This window comes from the organism of the source record quoted next, unplaced genomic scaffold, assembly GCF_019419815.1.
Source record: "Pyrus x bretschneideri cultivar Hongxiangsu unplaced genomic scaffold, Pyrus_bretschneideri_v1 Contig13, whole genome shotgun sequence".
In the NCBI taxonomy this organism is placed as follows: domain Eukaryota; kingdom Viridiplantae; phylum Streptophyta; class Magnoliopsida; order Rosales; family Rosaceae; genus Pyrus; species Pyrus x bretschneideri.
Genome location: NW_025999424.1, coordinates 980165 through 994282, shown reverse-complemented (window position 1 = coordinate 994282; position 14118 = coordinate 980165). Strand labels below are relative to the sequence as shown.

General features: G+C 37.4%; 2 protein-coding genes across 2 annotated transcripts; both read right to left on the bottom strand.

Annotated features, from left to right (window-relative positions):
* Nucleotides 1-1104: 1104 nt before the first annotated feature.
* Nucleotides 1105-4429, bottom strand: LOC103959678 (serine/threonine protein phosphatase 2A 57 kDa regulatory subunit B' theta isoform). Its single transcript, XM_048578829.1, has 3 exons — nt 4234-4429; nt 2232-3710; nt 1105-1581 (listed from the first exon to the last, which is right to left on the bottom strand). Exons 2-3 carry the CDS (start codon nt 3414-3416, stop codon nt 1222-1224), a joined length of 1545 nt encoding a protein of 514 aa, XP_048434786.1. The 5' UTR covers nt 3417-3710; nt 4234-4429; the 3' UTR covers nt 1105-1221.
* Nucleotides 4430-6472: 2043 nt separating this feature from the next.
* On the bottom strand, nt 6473-12222 carry LOC103960940 (AUGMIN subunit 6). Its single transcript, XM_009373439.3, has 13 exons — nt 11907-12222; nt 11682-11738; nt 11487-11581; nt 10919-11069; nt 10414-10539; nt 10131-10287; nt 9907-9967; nt 9549-9831; nt 9335-9460; nt 8643-8804; nt 8286-8532; nt 7670-8140; nt 6473-7124 (listed from the first exon to the last, which is right to left on the bottom strand). Exons 1-13 carry the CDS (start codon nt 12120-12122, stop codon nt 7084-7086), a joined length of 2193 nt encoding a protein of 730 aa, XP_009371714.2. The 5' UTR covers nt 12123-12222; the 3' UTR covers nt 6473-7083.
* Between the last annotated feature and the right edge of the window lie 1896 nt (nt 12223-14118).

The window sequence follows — 14118 nt, the reverse complement described above, 5'->3', positions numbered from 1 at the left end:
CATTTTTTATTGCTTTCCACTTCTAATATCGGAAGAGATTCAAAGTTTGATTCAGTCCATGATTGGTAAAGAGAAAATATTCACAAGTAAACAAATGGATAATCATGGTTGGACCATGAAAAAGAAGAGATAAGGACGGTGTCTCTCTCACATTTCATAATCTACTCTTCTTCCCTTTTTCTGTGCGTCATTTGAAGGGTAAATTTAAGGTAGTTTTAACAAAAAAAACTTCTGATACTGTTCACTTTTAACGAAAATAATATTTTTACTATAAAAAGTTACTCATGATACTATTCACTTACAACACCCTTTTGTTATTTTGATTAAAATTCAAAGTTTTCAAGTTCTTTTCATTAATTTTCCCGAAATTCAATGAGTTTTTGAGTTCAAAAGATTAGGTACCTTCTGTCAATTTAAAAGCGGTTCCAAACGAATCCTGCATATGAATATGATAATACGATTATTCTGTCGTTTCCGTTAGTCAATTTGTTTCCAAGTGTATGGTTGGACCAATTAGTATGTCCTCGTCAGCAACAGATAAACCATTAACAATTGGAATCAAACATGAACTATTGTTCAAAGTAGCTGCAAACAAGTTGGCCACATGACGAAAATTCCCGCCCCCGAGATGTCAGGATGACGGTTTTTTCAAACCAATCATGCACTGTCACCGCAACATTCCAGGTGCAAGTACATTTCTCTCATAGACCTGGACGAACTCCGGAATTTACGTGGTGCGGGATTATACATTTCACAAAAGCAACAAAGTCTGATGGTGATGAATTAAGGATGATACATACAATACAAGTAATTGAAAAGATTGAGGAGAGCATGTCTATTAAACCAAATCCAAAAATATGTAACTGATATGTCAATTTCAAGCCTTTTTGTTACCTTTAGAACCCCGACGACGAAGGATCAGCTTTGTACTCACCACACCCGCCGAGACCATGCTTGTGTGATGGCAGCAACACCCCCGTTGTTATTCTTCCACACCCAATCCGATATATACAGCCAACCAAAAGGGGGCTAATCGTTTCCAGATTGAGCAGCCGTTCGTGTTCTCTGTGACTTGATCACCGGACAACCCAAATTTTTGCACGTAGGGGAGGAGCCAACAAGAAGACTGATCAAACTTATACAGCAATGTCAGTTTATCATCTGCAAAATAATTTGAACATCGAACTCACTGTAATCACATCACGGGGAATCTCAAACTTGCTAGCCAGAAGTTTTGCCGGAGGCTCCTCTGGGGGAAACAAGCACGGCTTCATTGCTTGTAGCATTCTTTGCCGCAATCTCTTCCAAACGTTTCCAGGTGTTTTGACGTTTCAAACTTTTTACACTCGCTTGTGCTTCATCTTCCTGGAAGTTGAGCAAACATTCCTCAAAAAGCTCAGGGTCAATATCGGAGAAAATCTTACGGACATTTAGTGTCAGGCTCTGTACTGCCTGGTTCCAGTGGTTTCTTGCATTTTTCTCCAATGAAGGGAATATGATTGGCAGTAAGACATGGCGATTCTGTTTGATTAGGTTCGCAATGTGATCATTATTCCATAAGAACAGTGCTCTCTCTGCCACCTGCAAATTAAGCGCCGACAAGATATATGAGAGCGAGAGAACTTAGAGCATAAACTGTATCTCTACAAGGAAAATATCTATTTCTGTTTGTTTCCATTCATTTGAAAATTAAAATACACTTTTTCTTCGAATATTAGGAAAGCTGTAGATCGTTAATAAATGACTTAGCTATGACCAGAAATTTCCTACTGAAGTAGGAGGCAATACTAATTAACCAATTCATTTTTTCTACGGGTTTCAATATTTAATTCTGAAAACTATATAGAACTCCCGAACAGATTAAAATACTGCAAGAAAATAACTCAAACCAGCAATTTACGATGTAAGGGTTTTAAATTTTGAAATTCCTCAGTTGCATCTTTACGAAGATATGTACCGATAAAGTACATCAAAATATACTCTCTCCATCGTACAACAATTTCCAGATGGCATTAAAGAACATTGTATGCATAAATTTGAGATGCTTCAACAAAGGACATAAACAACGCAAGCATTCTATAAGGCTCGGTAATTGACCACCCACAAGTTCATATAACTCAATGACATACCGCTATTTCCCATCACTACGACTTAGATAACAAAGATTAAAACAGGACTCCACAAAAGAGAGGAAACTAGAAAGTAGAAAACAGATGAAAGGGGTGAATAACCTGAAAATGTGAACTGCTCAAGCAACGACCAATCTGGCGAAACAGCGGTACCATACAGCGCTGAAACTCTGCAGGCTGAGTTGCCTCTAAAACTTCTTCCAGTTCACCCAAGAACATGACCTCCTTAGAACTATTTGTAATAGGCCAATATTTTAGTAAACCACGAATTATTGTATCAGCAAGTTTGCCGTCTTTCTCCACAAATTGAGTAATACAGTATGATAACTGCTGGTGGTACAAGGGTATGCATTTTGGTTTGTGAAGTGGAATAAGCACTCGAACAAGAAAGAGCTTGTGCTCTTCTTTCAGCGGCAGAGCAAAACCGTTTATTATACTTCCCAAAATCTCTAACAGCTCCGCAATCCCATTATGCTTTTCAGTTTCAAAAATAAAATTATAGAAGATGTTGTTGATTGCTTTCCTTATGAACGGGCGGTGCACCATAAATTTCCCATAGATGCGGTGCAGAACCGTTTTCAAGTAATCCCTCTCTCTGTGGTCCTCTGAATCGAAAAGACCTAACAACCTGAGAACAAAAGAGTGATCTATGTACCTCTTAGCCAACTTTGCATCCGTCTCAGGTGATGCCACAAACCTCAGGAAGAATTCATACACAACTTGCAAGTGCGGCCATGCTGGGTCCATCGAGGGCTCTTCCTCTTCTACATCAAAGGCCTCTAATGCTTTGTTTTCAAGGGGAGGAGAACTGAGTGTTCTAAATAAATTTATGCACACCATCTTTACGATTTCTTGCACGACAATTTCTGGGAATTTCCCATTAGCAGAAGCAATGTAATCCACAAGCTCTACCAATGTCTGTCGCTTGATCTCCTTTTCCTTGATGTTCTTCGTTGGGTCACTGAAGTCAAAGACAACACAACACAAGTTCAACTTTTTTATCAACAAATTTTGCTTCTCTGCATTCGGGACATCTTTGAAACTAGGCAATGCCTCATATGGAGAAGCCAATGAGTTCCCGTTAAGCTTCGAATTCACATTTACTCCAAAGTTTGGAGTAGAAGTAGCGCTCGAAAAAGTAGTACTCGAGCTCGCATACTTGTTACTTGATATAGAGTTGCCTCTTGAACTGGCGGAAGCATTTGAATTAGTGTTAGAGGACCCTCCCTCACGATGCTCGGATGACTTGGGCTTCCTCGGGAGCCTATTAAGTATCTGTTTGATCATAACTCAATCGACAAAGGAAACCTCTTCTTTGTGCACTTCACAGCACAATATTATCAAACTACTAGAGCAAACACAGCATCGATGATAGCGGAAAGACAATTCCAATCAGGCCAGAAAACCACAGAAACATAAACCCAAAATCCGGCACAACGAAGAAAGAACCCGATCCTATAAACTTCTCATGTCTTTCCTTGGTAAAGACAGTGACTTCGCCCAAATTAAAAACAAACGCTCGAACCCAATTGGGGAAATCTGCAGCAGAAGTATCAAACCCCCCCACAAACGAGAACACAGCTGCATATAAAAATCGATTCGGAGCGAAAATTAAACAGAATCCTAGAAATTTCCAATCGTTAATTAACTAAGCAATGCAAAAACAACATCTTTGCTAAACTTCTAATCTCTGATCCATCAGCCAGAGCCAAAATTCAAACTTTTCTTAGGTAACAGTAAAACCTTGACTTTTTAGCCAGAATCATAACCTATATCAGGAAACCCAGATGTAGATAACCTCAAAACAATCGAATTCGTGTTCTAAGATTAGATAGTTTGACTTATGCAAAAACCCACATAAAAAAATGAAAAGGAAAAAAATACTGAAAAATTGCCCCTTTTCGCCAAAATTGACAAGAAATTCAGCTGGATCATGACAGAACAAGATCCGGACATGATCTGAAAAACCCATTCGGCATTCTCCGACAGAGATTAAGATGCACAAATTTGAAAGCCAGAAAGTGGAAAGTTATTGCAGAGCTGGAAAAACATGCAATAAAGGTCAATTTTTGGAGAAAATGATGAATTGTTCGGAGATACTTACAGAGAGAGAAGGTCGGAGCTATTGGTTCTTGTCTTGCTTTTTCGGAGATGGAGAGAAATAGAGAAAAAAAAGTGGGTGGGAGGGGTGTTGAAGAACAGCAATCCTTGGCGGCTGTAAGCAGTTGTTTTTGTTGGATGATTTTTACTTCTAATTTTCAGATGAAAATTGCAATTATTATTATAATGATAATAATAAATAATAATATGGTTTGAGTACAACAGAACAATAACCGTGCTTAGAACGTCATTTTACTTGATTCGGTGCGCTGTTTTAATTTTTTAGAGCAAATGTGTCTTGTTTTTTGTTAGCTACAAATACCTTAAATCTTTTGTCAGATTTTCACGTTTTCTAAATTCTTTTTCTACCCATTTTGTATTGAGCTTGCGTCATACAATCTCATCTTTTAATTGGAGTATATGTTAATCTTTTGTCTATATGTTCAAACCATCTTAACCATTGCATAGTCTCATTTATAACTCTGTATTTAACTTACATTATGCTGCGATATCAAATCCAAACAAAAAAAAGTATATCAGATAGTCAATAGTTTGCACTTCTTTTTAAGTTGAATGGAAAGGGATTCTTTCCAGATTTCTTTCACCTAATTTATTAAGTTCAAGGATCCGGATCATTGAAATTTGATCAAACGGCTAAAGTTATTATAATTTTTAAAGTAGACCCCTATTGTAACCGATAAATCAAATGTCAATACTTCAGATCTTCGAACTTGATGAAGTAAATGGAAGGGATCCGGAGAGATCCCTTTCCAAGTTGAATCTTTATATTAATAATATTACGGATTGATTGGCAAAACAAACAAAAAAATTCATTGAAAAATGAGAGTTTTAACAAAAAGTCCACGGTACTGTTCATTTTGACGAAAAATCATATTTTTACACTAAAAAGTCAATCATAGTACTATTCATTTTACCTTTATTTTGTCCTTATCGTTAAAACTCAAAGTTTTCAAATCTTTTTCATTAGTTTTTCTTTGAAAAGTTAGTATTACTATTTATTAATTTATTAATTTGTTTTAACTTTGATGGGGAATTTCAATTTTAAACCTCAAAAACTGTTCATCCTTGCTTTCTCTCTCTCTCTTTGATTCACTCCAGATGACGAGAGTCGAGAGGTCCTATTTGACTAAAATAGCCTTCTAAATCCACCGCAACTTTCGGTTGGAAAGAGCCGTTGGGGAGGAAAGTGAAAGGTTGGAATGGTAATTTAGTACTTGCATTTGGCAAAGCAGAATGAGATGTGTCACTGTGCAGTGTACACTTTAACAGAGCGCCCGGGTCGAGGCTCTTTTGTTCCTCTTTCATGGGCTGGCATTGGGATCAAATATAAAACGAGAAATTTCGATAGAATTGTTTATTTTTAGCAAATTATAGTTTATTTATTGAATTCTTGGATTTTTTTTTGAGAAAAATGATGTTGTACGATTAAGGACATGTTAGTAAAAACACATATATTGGACTTAATTTGCTTTATGATTTACTCTGCTAACACGTATATTAGAGTTAATTTACTTCATGATTTACTCTGCGTATAGTTATATACATACAGTTACGGAGTAAAAAATTTCTCCACTTCCACATTACAATCTACCATTCATATTTCTAAATTTCTAAATTCAGATTTTGAATGATTAGTGAGAGTAGTTGATTGTATTTGTATTTCTGTTTTTCCTATGCATTACTTTGCTCATTTCTGAGTAAGTAAATATTCCATATAATTTTTCATCATATAATATTCAATTTTAAACTAATCTAAACTATGAAAATGAAATTCAAACTCAAGCATATAAAAAAAGTTTATCAATGTAACTACGTCTACGGCTGCCAGCAAAAGAACTCATTAGTTATCATAATTCATATGTGAAGCTCCTTTTTCCTTTTCTTCCGCAAGACGCCTTGTCTCGACCGGACTTAGGACTTGCCTTGCACCCAGTAAAGTGGGCAACCATTTTCCTCCACAAATAAAAAGCGAAATGACACGTATAGGAGGGAATGAGAGCCGAATTGTCCAAAGTCCAAGGATCAAATAATCTGAAGCACTCATTAAATTTGACGGTCATTAAAACTCATTATGCCGCCTTACATCACACAAACAAATAATTATGATCTCTCCTTCATACAAACCAAGAACCCGGATTACCTAATCTTTAGACTTTGAACAGTAAGATTTCAGAGAGTCCAAACTCGTATAAAAAGGCCAAGGAAAGGACAGAAAACTTAACTTTTGTGCAATCATTCATCATTTACTTGATTAAACAACGACATTTACTCACAATTCCATCATTTCAAAAGAAATAATTACCCTACTAAAAGAATATTAACGTTAAAAAAATAGAAGAAGGTAAAATCCCTATTGTTCCAACAACAATTTCTCACATCTATGCCGTATCAGCAACTTACATTGAGGTCAGATTAATCATAGACATTAAAAAAATCAGACCAACAATCAATCTTGTCAGTTAACCGAAGCATGAAACTCGAAGATCGCTGCACAGGGTAAGGCTAAGTACACGCGCATAAGGCGCCACGTTGTAGTTTTCTAATCATCCATGGACAAAATCACCCCAGGAACGCGCATAAGGCGCCACATTGTAGCTTACAATCGTCTTGGTTCCGAGCCATTGTCAAGCATGTACAACGGCACTGCTAGGAAAATTGGTTTCTTCCAAACAAACGAACTGCGCTGAGTTGGACGGGGGGAAATGTACAAAACATCAAAGAAATGATAGAGGCATGTCAAGTTGTCAACAGTAATTTGGGAAAGTGGAAACAAAACCATCGCAGTGACCAAATAGCTCTTCGACCAATAGGACAGGTTGCTTTAAATTCAGTTTCAGTGCTCCATTAAGGCTGTTTCAGTTTCTGAAAGTGGTGCTGCAAAAAAGAGTCGAACAAATTCTCAGCGGGAAGAAAATATGACAGGAAAAAAATAAAGAATTGTAGTGTAAACGAAGCTAGAAAACTATAGCTCGACTAGGTAGCATAAATATATTAATCGCACTGGTACACAAATGTAAATATATTTTGATCTCTCTAATAAAAAAATTTGGCAACAGATGGAGCCAGCTAAGATTCAATCATACAAATGATTAATTTTCGACAACTTCATATTGACTTACAATTTAAAATTAGTGAAGGATGTTCTCACAGGAAACTAAAGACGTGCGTGTGTGTTAGTTGTGATAAAGCCAATCTTGCGTGCATGATATAGGTCATGTGGTGGTTGACCTCAAGGCTATAATGGCTATCCCCAAGGTTTAACGATATAAAGTACAAAACCTAGTGCCTGAACCAGTGCAGATGACCATATACTTTGAATGATGAAAGCATTCAATAATAAAATTAATTCATTTACTGATAGCAACGTCTACATATAAAAGCCAATATAACAGAACTAGTTGGTGACCAGAAAAACATACCAAGTAAGTCCTCATAATCTGCTAATAGTGATGAGTCCATTAGCAAAGGAGGTGAGAAAACCTGCTCCTGAGCTTCTTCAAAGTCATAAAATGATCTCTGTGTGTCTGAAACAGCACAGTTTGAACCAGCAGCCGAAAGAAACCCATTTACTTGGTCATAATCATCAAGTGAATCTAAACCATTCAATACTTCAGATAATTCGGCGTACTTGCTCCCCACATTACCATCAGGAGCGCAATTTTCATGAAAGGAAGCCTCCGTCTGAGATGGAAACCTTTTACTCCTTAATGAAGCCCCTTTAGATTCTTGGCCTAGACGAGAAACCCCAGATGGTGAAAGAGGTAAAAAGAAATGCTCAGAGCTTTCATCAGAATGGCTGCCTTGTGATGATTTGGAACTTAAGGAATTCCATGACAAAGCAGCTTCTCTAACAGATCTCTTTAGATTCTGAACATAATAATTGTGACTATCTGCATAACATGAAACTAAAAATCACAATCATCCACACAAAGCTGTTCAACCACCAATAATCCGCATATAAAATGAAATGCCTTAAGCAAGCGGACACGCTTATAACACAATGAGAACTGGAGGAGCCAGGCACAGATAACTGACCTTGTTGTAGATTATCTATGTAATTACTTGAAAGAGGCTGCTCCACAGACTTCCTTTCAGGAAAGTTCTCTTGGTTTGATTGAGCAACTGAAGTAGGGCGCTTATGCATATTTCCACCTTTCCCAGAAGAATTAGGAGTCAAGTTAAACAACTGTGGTAGCTTTAAAGCAGGACTGGATGACACCTTTTCGAGCTGAAAGGTAGACAATTTTGAAGTCACCTCAGCCACATCATCAGTGTTACTTTCCTGAATTTTCCAACAGGAACAAAGACAAGTTAAATCAATTCTACACTGTGATAATTCAAGTCTAGACATTTAGTAGGTATAAGGTTTGCAAGAAATAGGTTCAAAATTACCAATGTCCTTCCACTACTCTGTGCTTGAATAGGTGAAGTTGATTGACCAGGATGTTTGATCATCGGAGGCAGACTAGATGAAATGCTATCTACTTTATCTGTACATTCTGATATTGACTTTTGTATTGCCGGAGCAACTTCCTTCAGTTGGTTAATGAGAACCTACAGAAATTATGAATTGGAATCTCAGCATAGCATCAGGTAATCATAGTCATGAGTCGTGACAAATAAATTATGCACAAGGGATGAAGGGGACTAAAGAAAGGCATATGGACAAATAAATATGCACTTCCACATGTTACAACAACTTCCTACCAACGGAAGCTCAACTTGAAATACTTCATGAAGGAAAATATCAAAGTACTAATGGATCCTTGTAAACAATAGACAACTCAAATAACACATATATTAAGGGACGGCACAAAAAGCATTTGAAGAAAATAACAACCAGTTGATTCTAATGCAAATTCCAATAATTCAAACTATATAAGCTGACTCCACTATCAGAAAAACAAATAATTATTGCCAGATTTCAAGACTCGAATGCATAATATCATTTAAAGTTTAAGCTTGGTTGCATTGACCACCAAATACAGTCACATTGGGGATACCTTACATATCGGTTCCTTCATCTTATAACTTCATATGTAATAACCAATAACCAGTACTTTTAGCTAAAGCGTAAGCATTACCTGAAAGCTAACCAAGTGTTGCTGATGTTCAGCAAGAGTTGCAGCTAAAGATTCTGTATGACCACTTGAACTGCCATCATGTGCACTTCTTAAAATTTCTGGACCCTCTCCCTCGTTAACCTTTGCCTACAAATTAAGATTGAATAACACCCATTCACTACGTTTTTCTAAACTGGTATTCAACATCCGCATGAACATATACAATGTAGCATACCATGTGCAGCGATTGTTTATGAATACGCTGCAAAGCATGCGTCCAACGCCTGATAATTTCTGCCACGTCAACGGTTGGGTGGACTCTTCCACTTCTTTCATCTGCTCGATGAAGTGCTTCATCGTTTACTTGTGAATGGGATGAATCTGCTCCATCATTTTGTTCCTTGCCATCCACATGTGTTGGAGTAAAGTCACCAGACTGGACAGATAAGACATCTCCGTAAGGAACCTGAGAACTCTGATCCATAGCTGCAAGCAAAGACGATCCAGAGATGCGGTACCTAGAAAGCATTGAATAAATGTAAGTAGGTGAAGGGTTTCAAGTGATGTTAAAATGATATTTAATGGTAGATTACCTATGCTCCCTGTGAGCTATTAAATCCTCAATAGGCCCTGAAGCAAGAACTTCATGTTGACCTATACATAATGGAGATTTAAATGAGTTCATCAAACTGGGTACATATCTAATCAGATATTAAATAGCTACTACATAAACATATAAGGTGCGATCACATGACATTATTTGATAATACGTAGAAACCTAAGAAATTTATATAGGACCACGAAAGTTTGTACTCACTTTTACGGGCTAATATTGACTCCCACAAACGAGTAGCTTTTGATACTAAATGGGAATTCTGACTTGAACTAGAAACAAGGTCATCCCAGTGTTCCCCTTCCAACTTCACTTTGTTCCTAAGGTCATGTAATTTTTCCAGTTCTTGCTGTAAATAAGCCTGAGATTCATGCAAAGACAAACATAAGAATACAAATTGTATCGTAGTAGATGAATTGCAAGATTTTTCAAATAAGCTTCTACCAAAATAAGTTAATCTTCGGAATGTGACTTGTTACCCTTATACCTCTTCAGCACAAAGACCACGAAACTCTGCAGTCATTTCATGAGCCAAATTCGACCACATGGCCTGTCTCTGTACTGCTGTTTCCGCATTCTTAAGAAATCTTCTTCGTTCAAGTGCTATTCTAGCCTGTTTAAGATCAAATAATTGCTACTGAATAAGCATGTCAAAGACGAAAACTCTACAGAAAAATGCACACATGCATTTAACCCTGAAAACTCAATTAAGAGTTTTACAGAAAGAGAAAAATGCAGATGTGCATTCAACCCTGAAAACTCCACAGAAAAATGGAGATGTGCATTCAACACTGAAAACTCATTTAAGAGTTATACAGAAAGAGAACGACTTTTTATGTTTGTGAAACACTTCCATGCTATACTAAGATGCAAAACCAACATGAACATACCCATAGCTAGGCATATCAATAATTTGGGAACAACAATTTCAAGTTGTCATCGGAAATTTAAATTATGCATGCTTCAACATTATACATGTAGTTCAAGCCTACCTTTGTGACAGGAAGTAAAGTGGCTGCGTGTGAAAAAGCTACATCAGTCAGTGATGCAGGAAGTGGGTTAGAAGCTACATCAGCTGCAAATGTTCGCCTATGAACCTCTCGCAAAGCATGCAAAGAAAGTTGCCACAGAAGTTCCACAAACCTGCAATCAAAAAATGAAGCTTATGAATTAAGGACCCAAACCCATAAAATTGTTGCGCAGAAGTAAGACATGGTCATTTTAACTAAGAAGAACCACCACAACATTTGAAGAGAAAGCATTAATTCCTATATCATCAAATGGTTGATTTGGGGGGAAACAAGTTCATTGTCACATATAACTACATGTTCCTTGCATTCATTTCATAATTATTTCTCACTCTAATGCAAAATGGCTGGCCAAGTGCGCCCATCAAAACTACGAACCTCAGTCAAATTAAGAAGCAAACTGTTAGTAAATGTGAATTTCGGGTTTCTGTCAATTTTCTCGCCAAGCAAGCCCAACTCCACCTCAGAAATGCACATAAACAAATGTAAAAAACTCATAAAAACCATGGCAGGAGTAGCATCATCAACCGACCTGGGTCCGCAACATGTAGCGAGTGATGAAACCCTCGAATTGCTCCTCGGAAGCGCCCCTTGCGATTCGAGCTCGCTAATTATCCCTTGCACAACCTGATCACCAACAACAAGTCATCCCATTTCATCCAAATTTTCAAACTTTAAAAGAATATCAAACCAGAAGCAACAAGGAAAGTGGAATCCTTGAATTTACCTTTCTAAAATCCCGCGATTGCGCGGAATCGAAGATTGGCCAGACCTTATCGAAATCCTGAAGATCTCAAATCGTCAGGAACGTGATCCATAGCAGAAGATAGTGTAACAAAGATTCAAACACATACACATACACAGAAGTGAAATTCAAACATACACACACACACACACACACACACATAGTGTAAATATAGACGAAGGAAACTAAATCGAGAGATTGTACTACCTTGGCGGATTGAATTGGGCCTCTGAGAGAAGAGAGGATGAAGTAGAGGAGCTGTTCGCCCAATTTAGGGTTGGAGTGGCGGAAGAACCCGACCCGAGGAGTGGCATTGGAGCCTCCGAGCCCGATAATCGCCGGATCCAACCCTAACAGCAAACAGTTAGTGTACATTGCACTCTCTAGCTCTATCTCTCTCTCCTTCTCTCTGTCCATTGTCATCACCAACCTCCCTCTCCCTCTCCCTCTCTCTCTCCCCTGTTTCTCGCTCTTCTGCTCCGTTCTGAATCCGGTTCAATATTTTTGGGGTATTTTTTGGGTTTTCTTGAAATGCAGGTCCCTGAGGGAGTTATCAGATTTTGAATAAGTTGGGGTTATTTTGAAAATAGGGAAATGTGGAGGGACCTGCGTTTAAAAATTCAATTTTTTTTTATTTTTTAATATTTTTGTTGGAGGGTATTTGTGCTTTATTTGATGCCGTTTTGAAGAATTTGAAAGGTGCTGACGTGGGCTAATGATATAGTATTGCCGGCCAGCTCCGAAAGCGTTAGGTGTCGTCACGTCTTGTGGTTTGGTGAGGATCTGTTTTACGGTGGTCCAGTGGACCATCTGTGTGTGGTTCAGTGGTTAAGCTGAATTGTAGATTTATGTTCACACCTTACGTCTTAAATTTAATTTATAGCGCTTTGTGAGAATTAACTCATGTTGCCTTTTAACTTGTCCATATAGTTTAGTTTTGTGTTCAATGAAGTCAAAATGTACATTGAGTTGATTGACTATCATATAACGAGATATACAATTTCTTTTTGGCTTTCTAGCGGCAGAAATCGAACCAAATCGCGTAGTAAAATTTGGATAAGTATGTTTAGACGTTTTTTGGCCAGTTTGAGGGCCATCTCTAGTTAATAACACTGAACCACACTATGTGATCCTTTGGAGTGACTTAGATTTGTAATTTTGCTTAGCTTGGGTGCCAGCTAACCACTAAATAAGTGATAGCTTCATTGGAGACAAATGAATGAGTAAACATAAAGGTTTATATAAGAAAAGAGTAGGTTTGGTGAGCAATAGACTGTTTGGGGGTGGGGCGGATGCAGCCATTTTATATTAATTATTTTAGAATACTTTTCTAACGAGAGTCTATCTAGAGTTTCAAATTTAATGATGACAACTAAACATAAGGATTGCACTTGTTGTGAAACTTGACCCAACACCTTAAGACACGAGCTAACAGCAGCTATGAATCATCTGTGTCCGCATTCCCCAAGGCATCCCTCTCTTTTAAGAAGGCAGATTGTCTTCCCTCCTGTTTGGATGTCTTTCTTATCCCCTCCTATTTTGTGCGGTCACGGTTAAGTCATGTTAACATTTTATATATATTTTTTTTTATAGAGATAATAAGACAAAAAACAATATCAATATAAAATGTTGACGTGGTTTAAACGTGACTGCACAAATAAGAGGAGATAAGAAGGGCATTTAAACAGGAGGGTAGACAATCTGCCTCCCTCTTTCAAAGTGTAGTGAATAGTGATTCAATTCCAAAGTTTTAGTTGATTAGATAGTTGATTAGAAATCTTTTTGCTTTATCCAGCAAAATGATGATGCCTAAAGCAGGCCACCCAAATTTGAACATGCTTGTGCGGCTAAAATACAATCTTTATCACATTCATCCCAAAGCCCACCAGCAAAGGCAAATTGGCTTTGTATAAAAGCAATTTTCAAGAGCCTTTTTATTTTTTTCTTTCTTTAAAAAGAGGGATAATTGGTAATAAATCACGGTTATTTACCTTTTTAAGTTTCAAGGATTGGGAAGACTCACAGAGTCATTTCAGCCTCCTCCTAGCCACAAGTCTGGCATCCACACCAGCAACGGATTTTGAACCTAAGACCTCTAGTTTTTAGTCTGAAGGAAGTCTCGCAATCCGTCATTTACCACTGGGCCACCATCTCGTGGTTGAAACTTTGTATTATTTTGATATAGGATATTAGGAGTGGGGAATTCAGTATGTAGTCCAATATCTTAGGGGATAGGGAACGTGTTTTATATTCGAAACTCTCTCTTCTCTAAATTAGAGTGGATAGGGTTTTGGGTTTCCACCCATATTTTATGGATTCAAAACTTCCTTTCTCTAAAATTATTGTAATATTTTGGAACATTTCCACTCCCCTTAATAATAATATTTTTTTATGCATAACAAAAAAAAAAAAGAGGAGA

Coding starts and splice junctions, on each gene's coding strand:
- LOC103959678 (XM_048578829.1), bottom strand. CDS start 3,416: ATGATCAAACAGATACTTAATAGGCTCCCGAGGAAGCCCAAGTCATCC. Junction 1,582..2,231: donor TGAGCAGTTCACATTTTCAG/GTTATTCACCCC, acceptor CTTAATTTGCAG/GTGGCAGAGAGAGCACTGTT.
- LOC103960940 (XM_009373439.3), bottom strand. CDS start 12,122: ATGACAATGGACAGAGAGAAGGAGAGAGAGATAGAGCTAGAGAGTGCA. Junction 11,070..11,486: donor GCTACATGTTGCGGACCCAG/GTCGGTTGATGA, acceptor TTTTGATTGCAG/GTTTGTGGAACTTCTGTGGC. Junction 10,540..10,918: donor CTTTACTTCCTGTCACAAAG/GTAGGCTTGAAC, acceptor GATCTTAAACAG/GCTAGAATAGCACTTGAACG.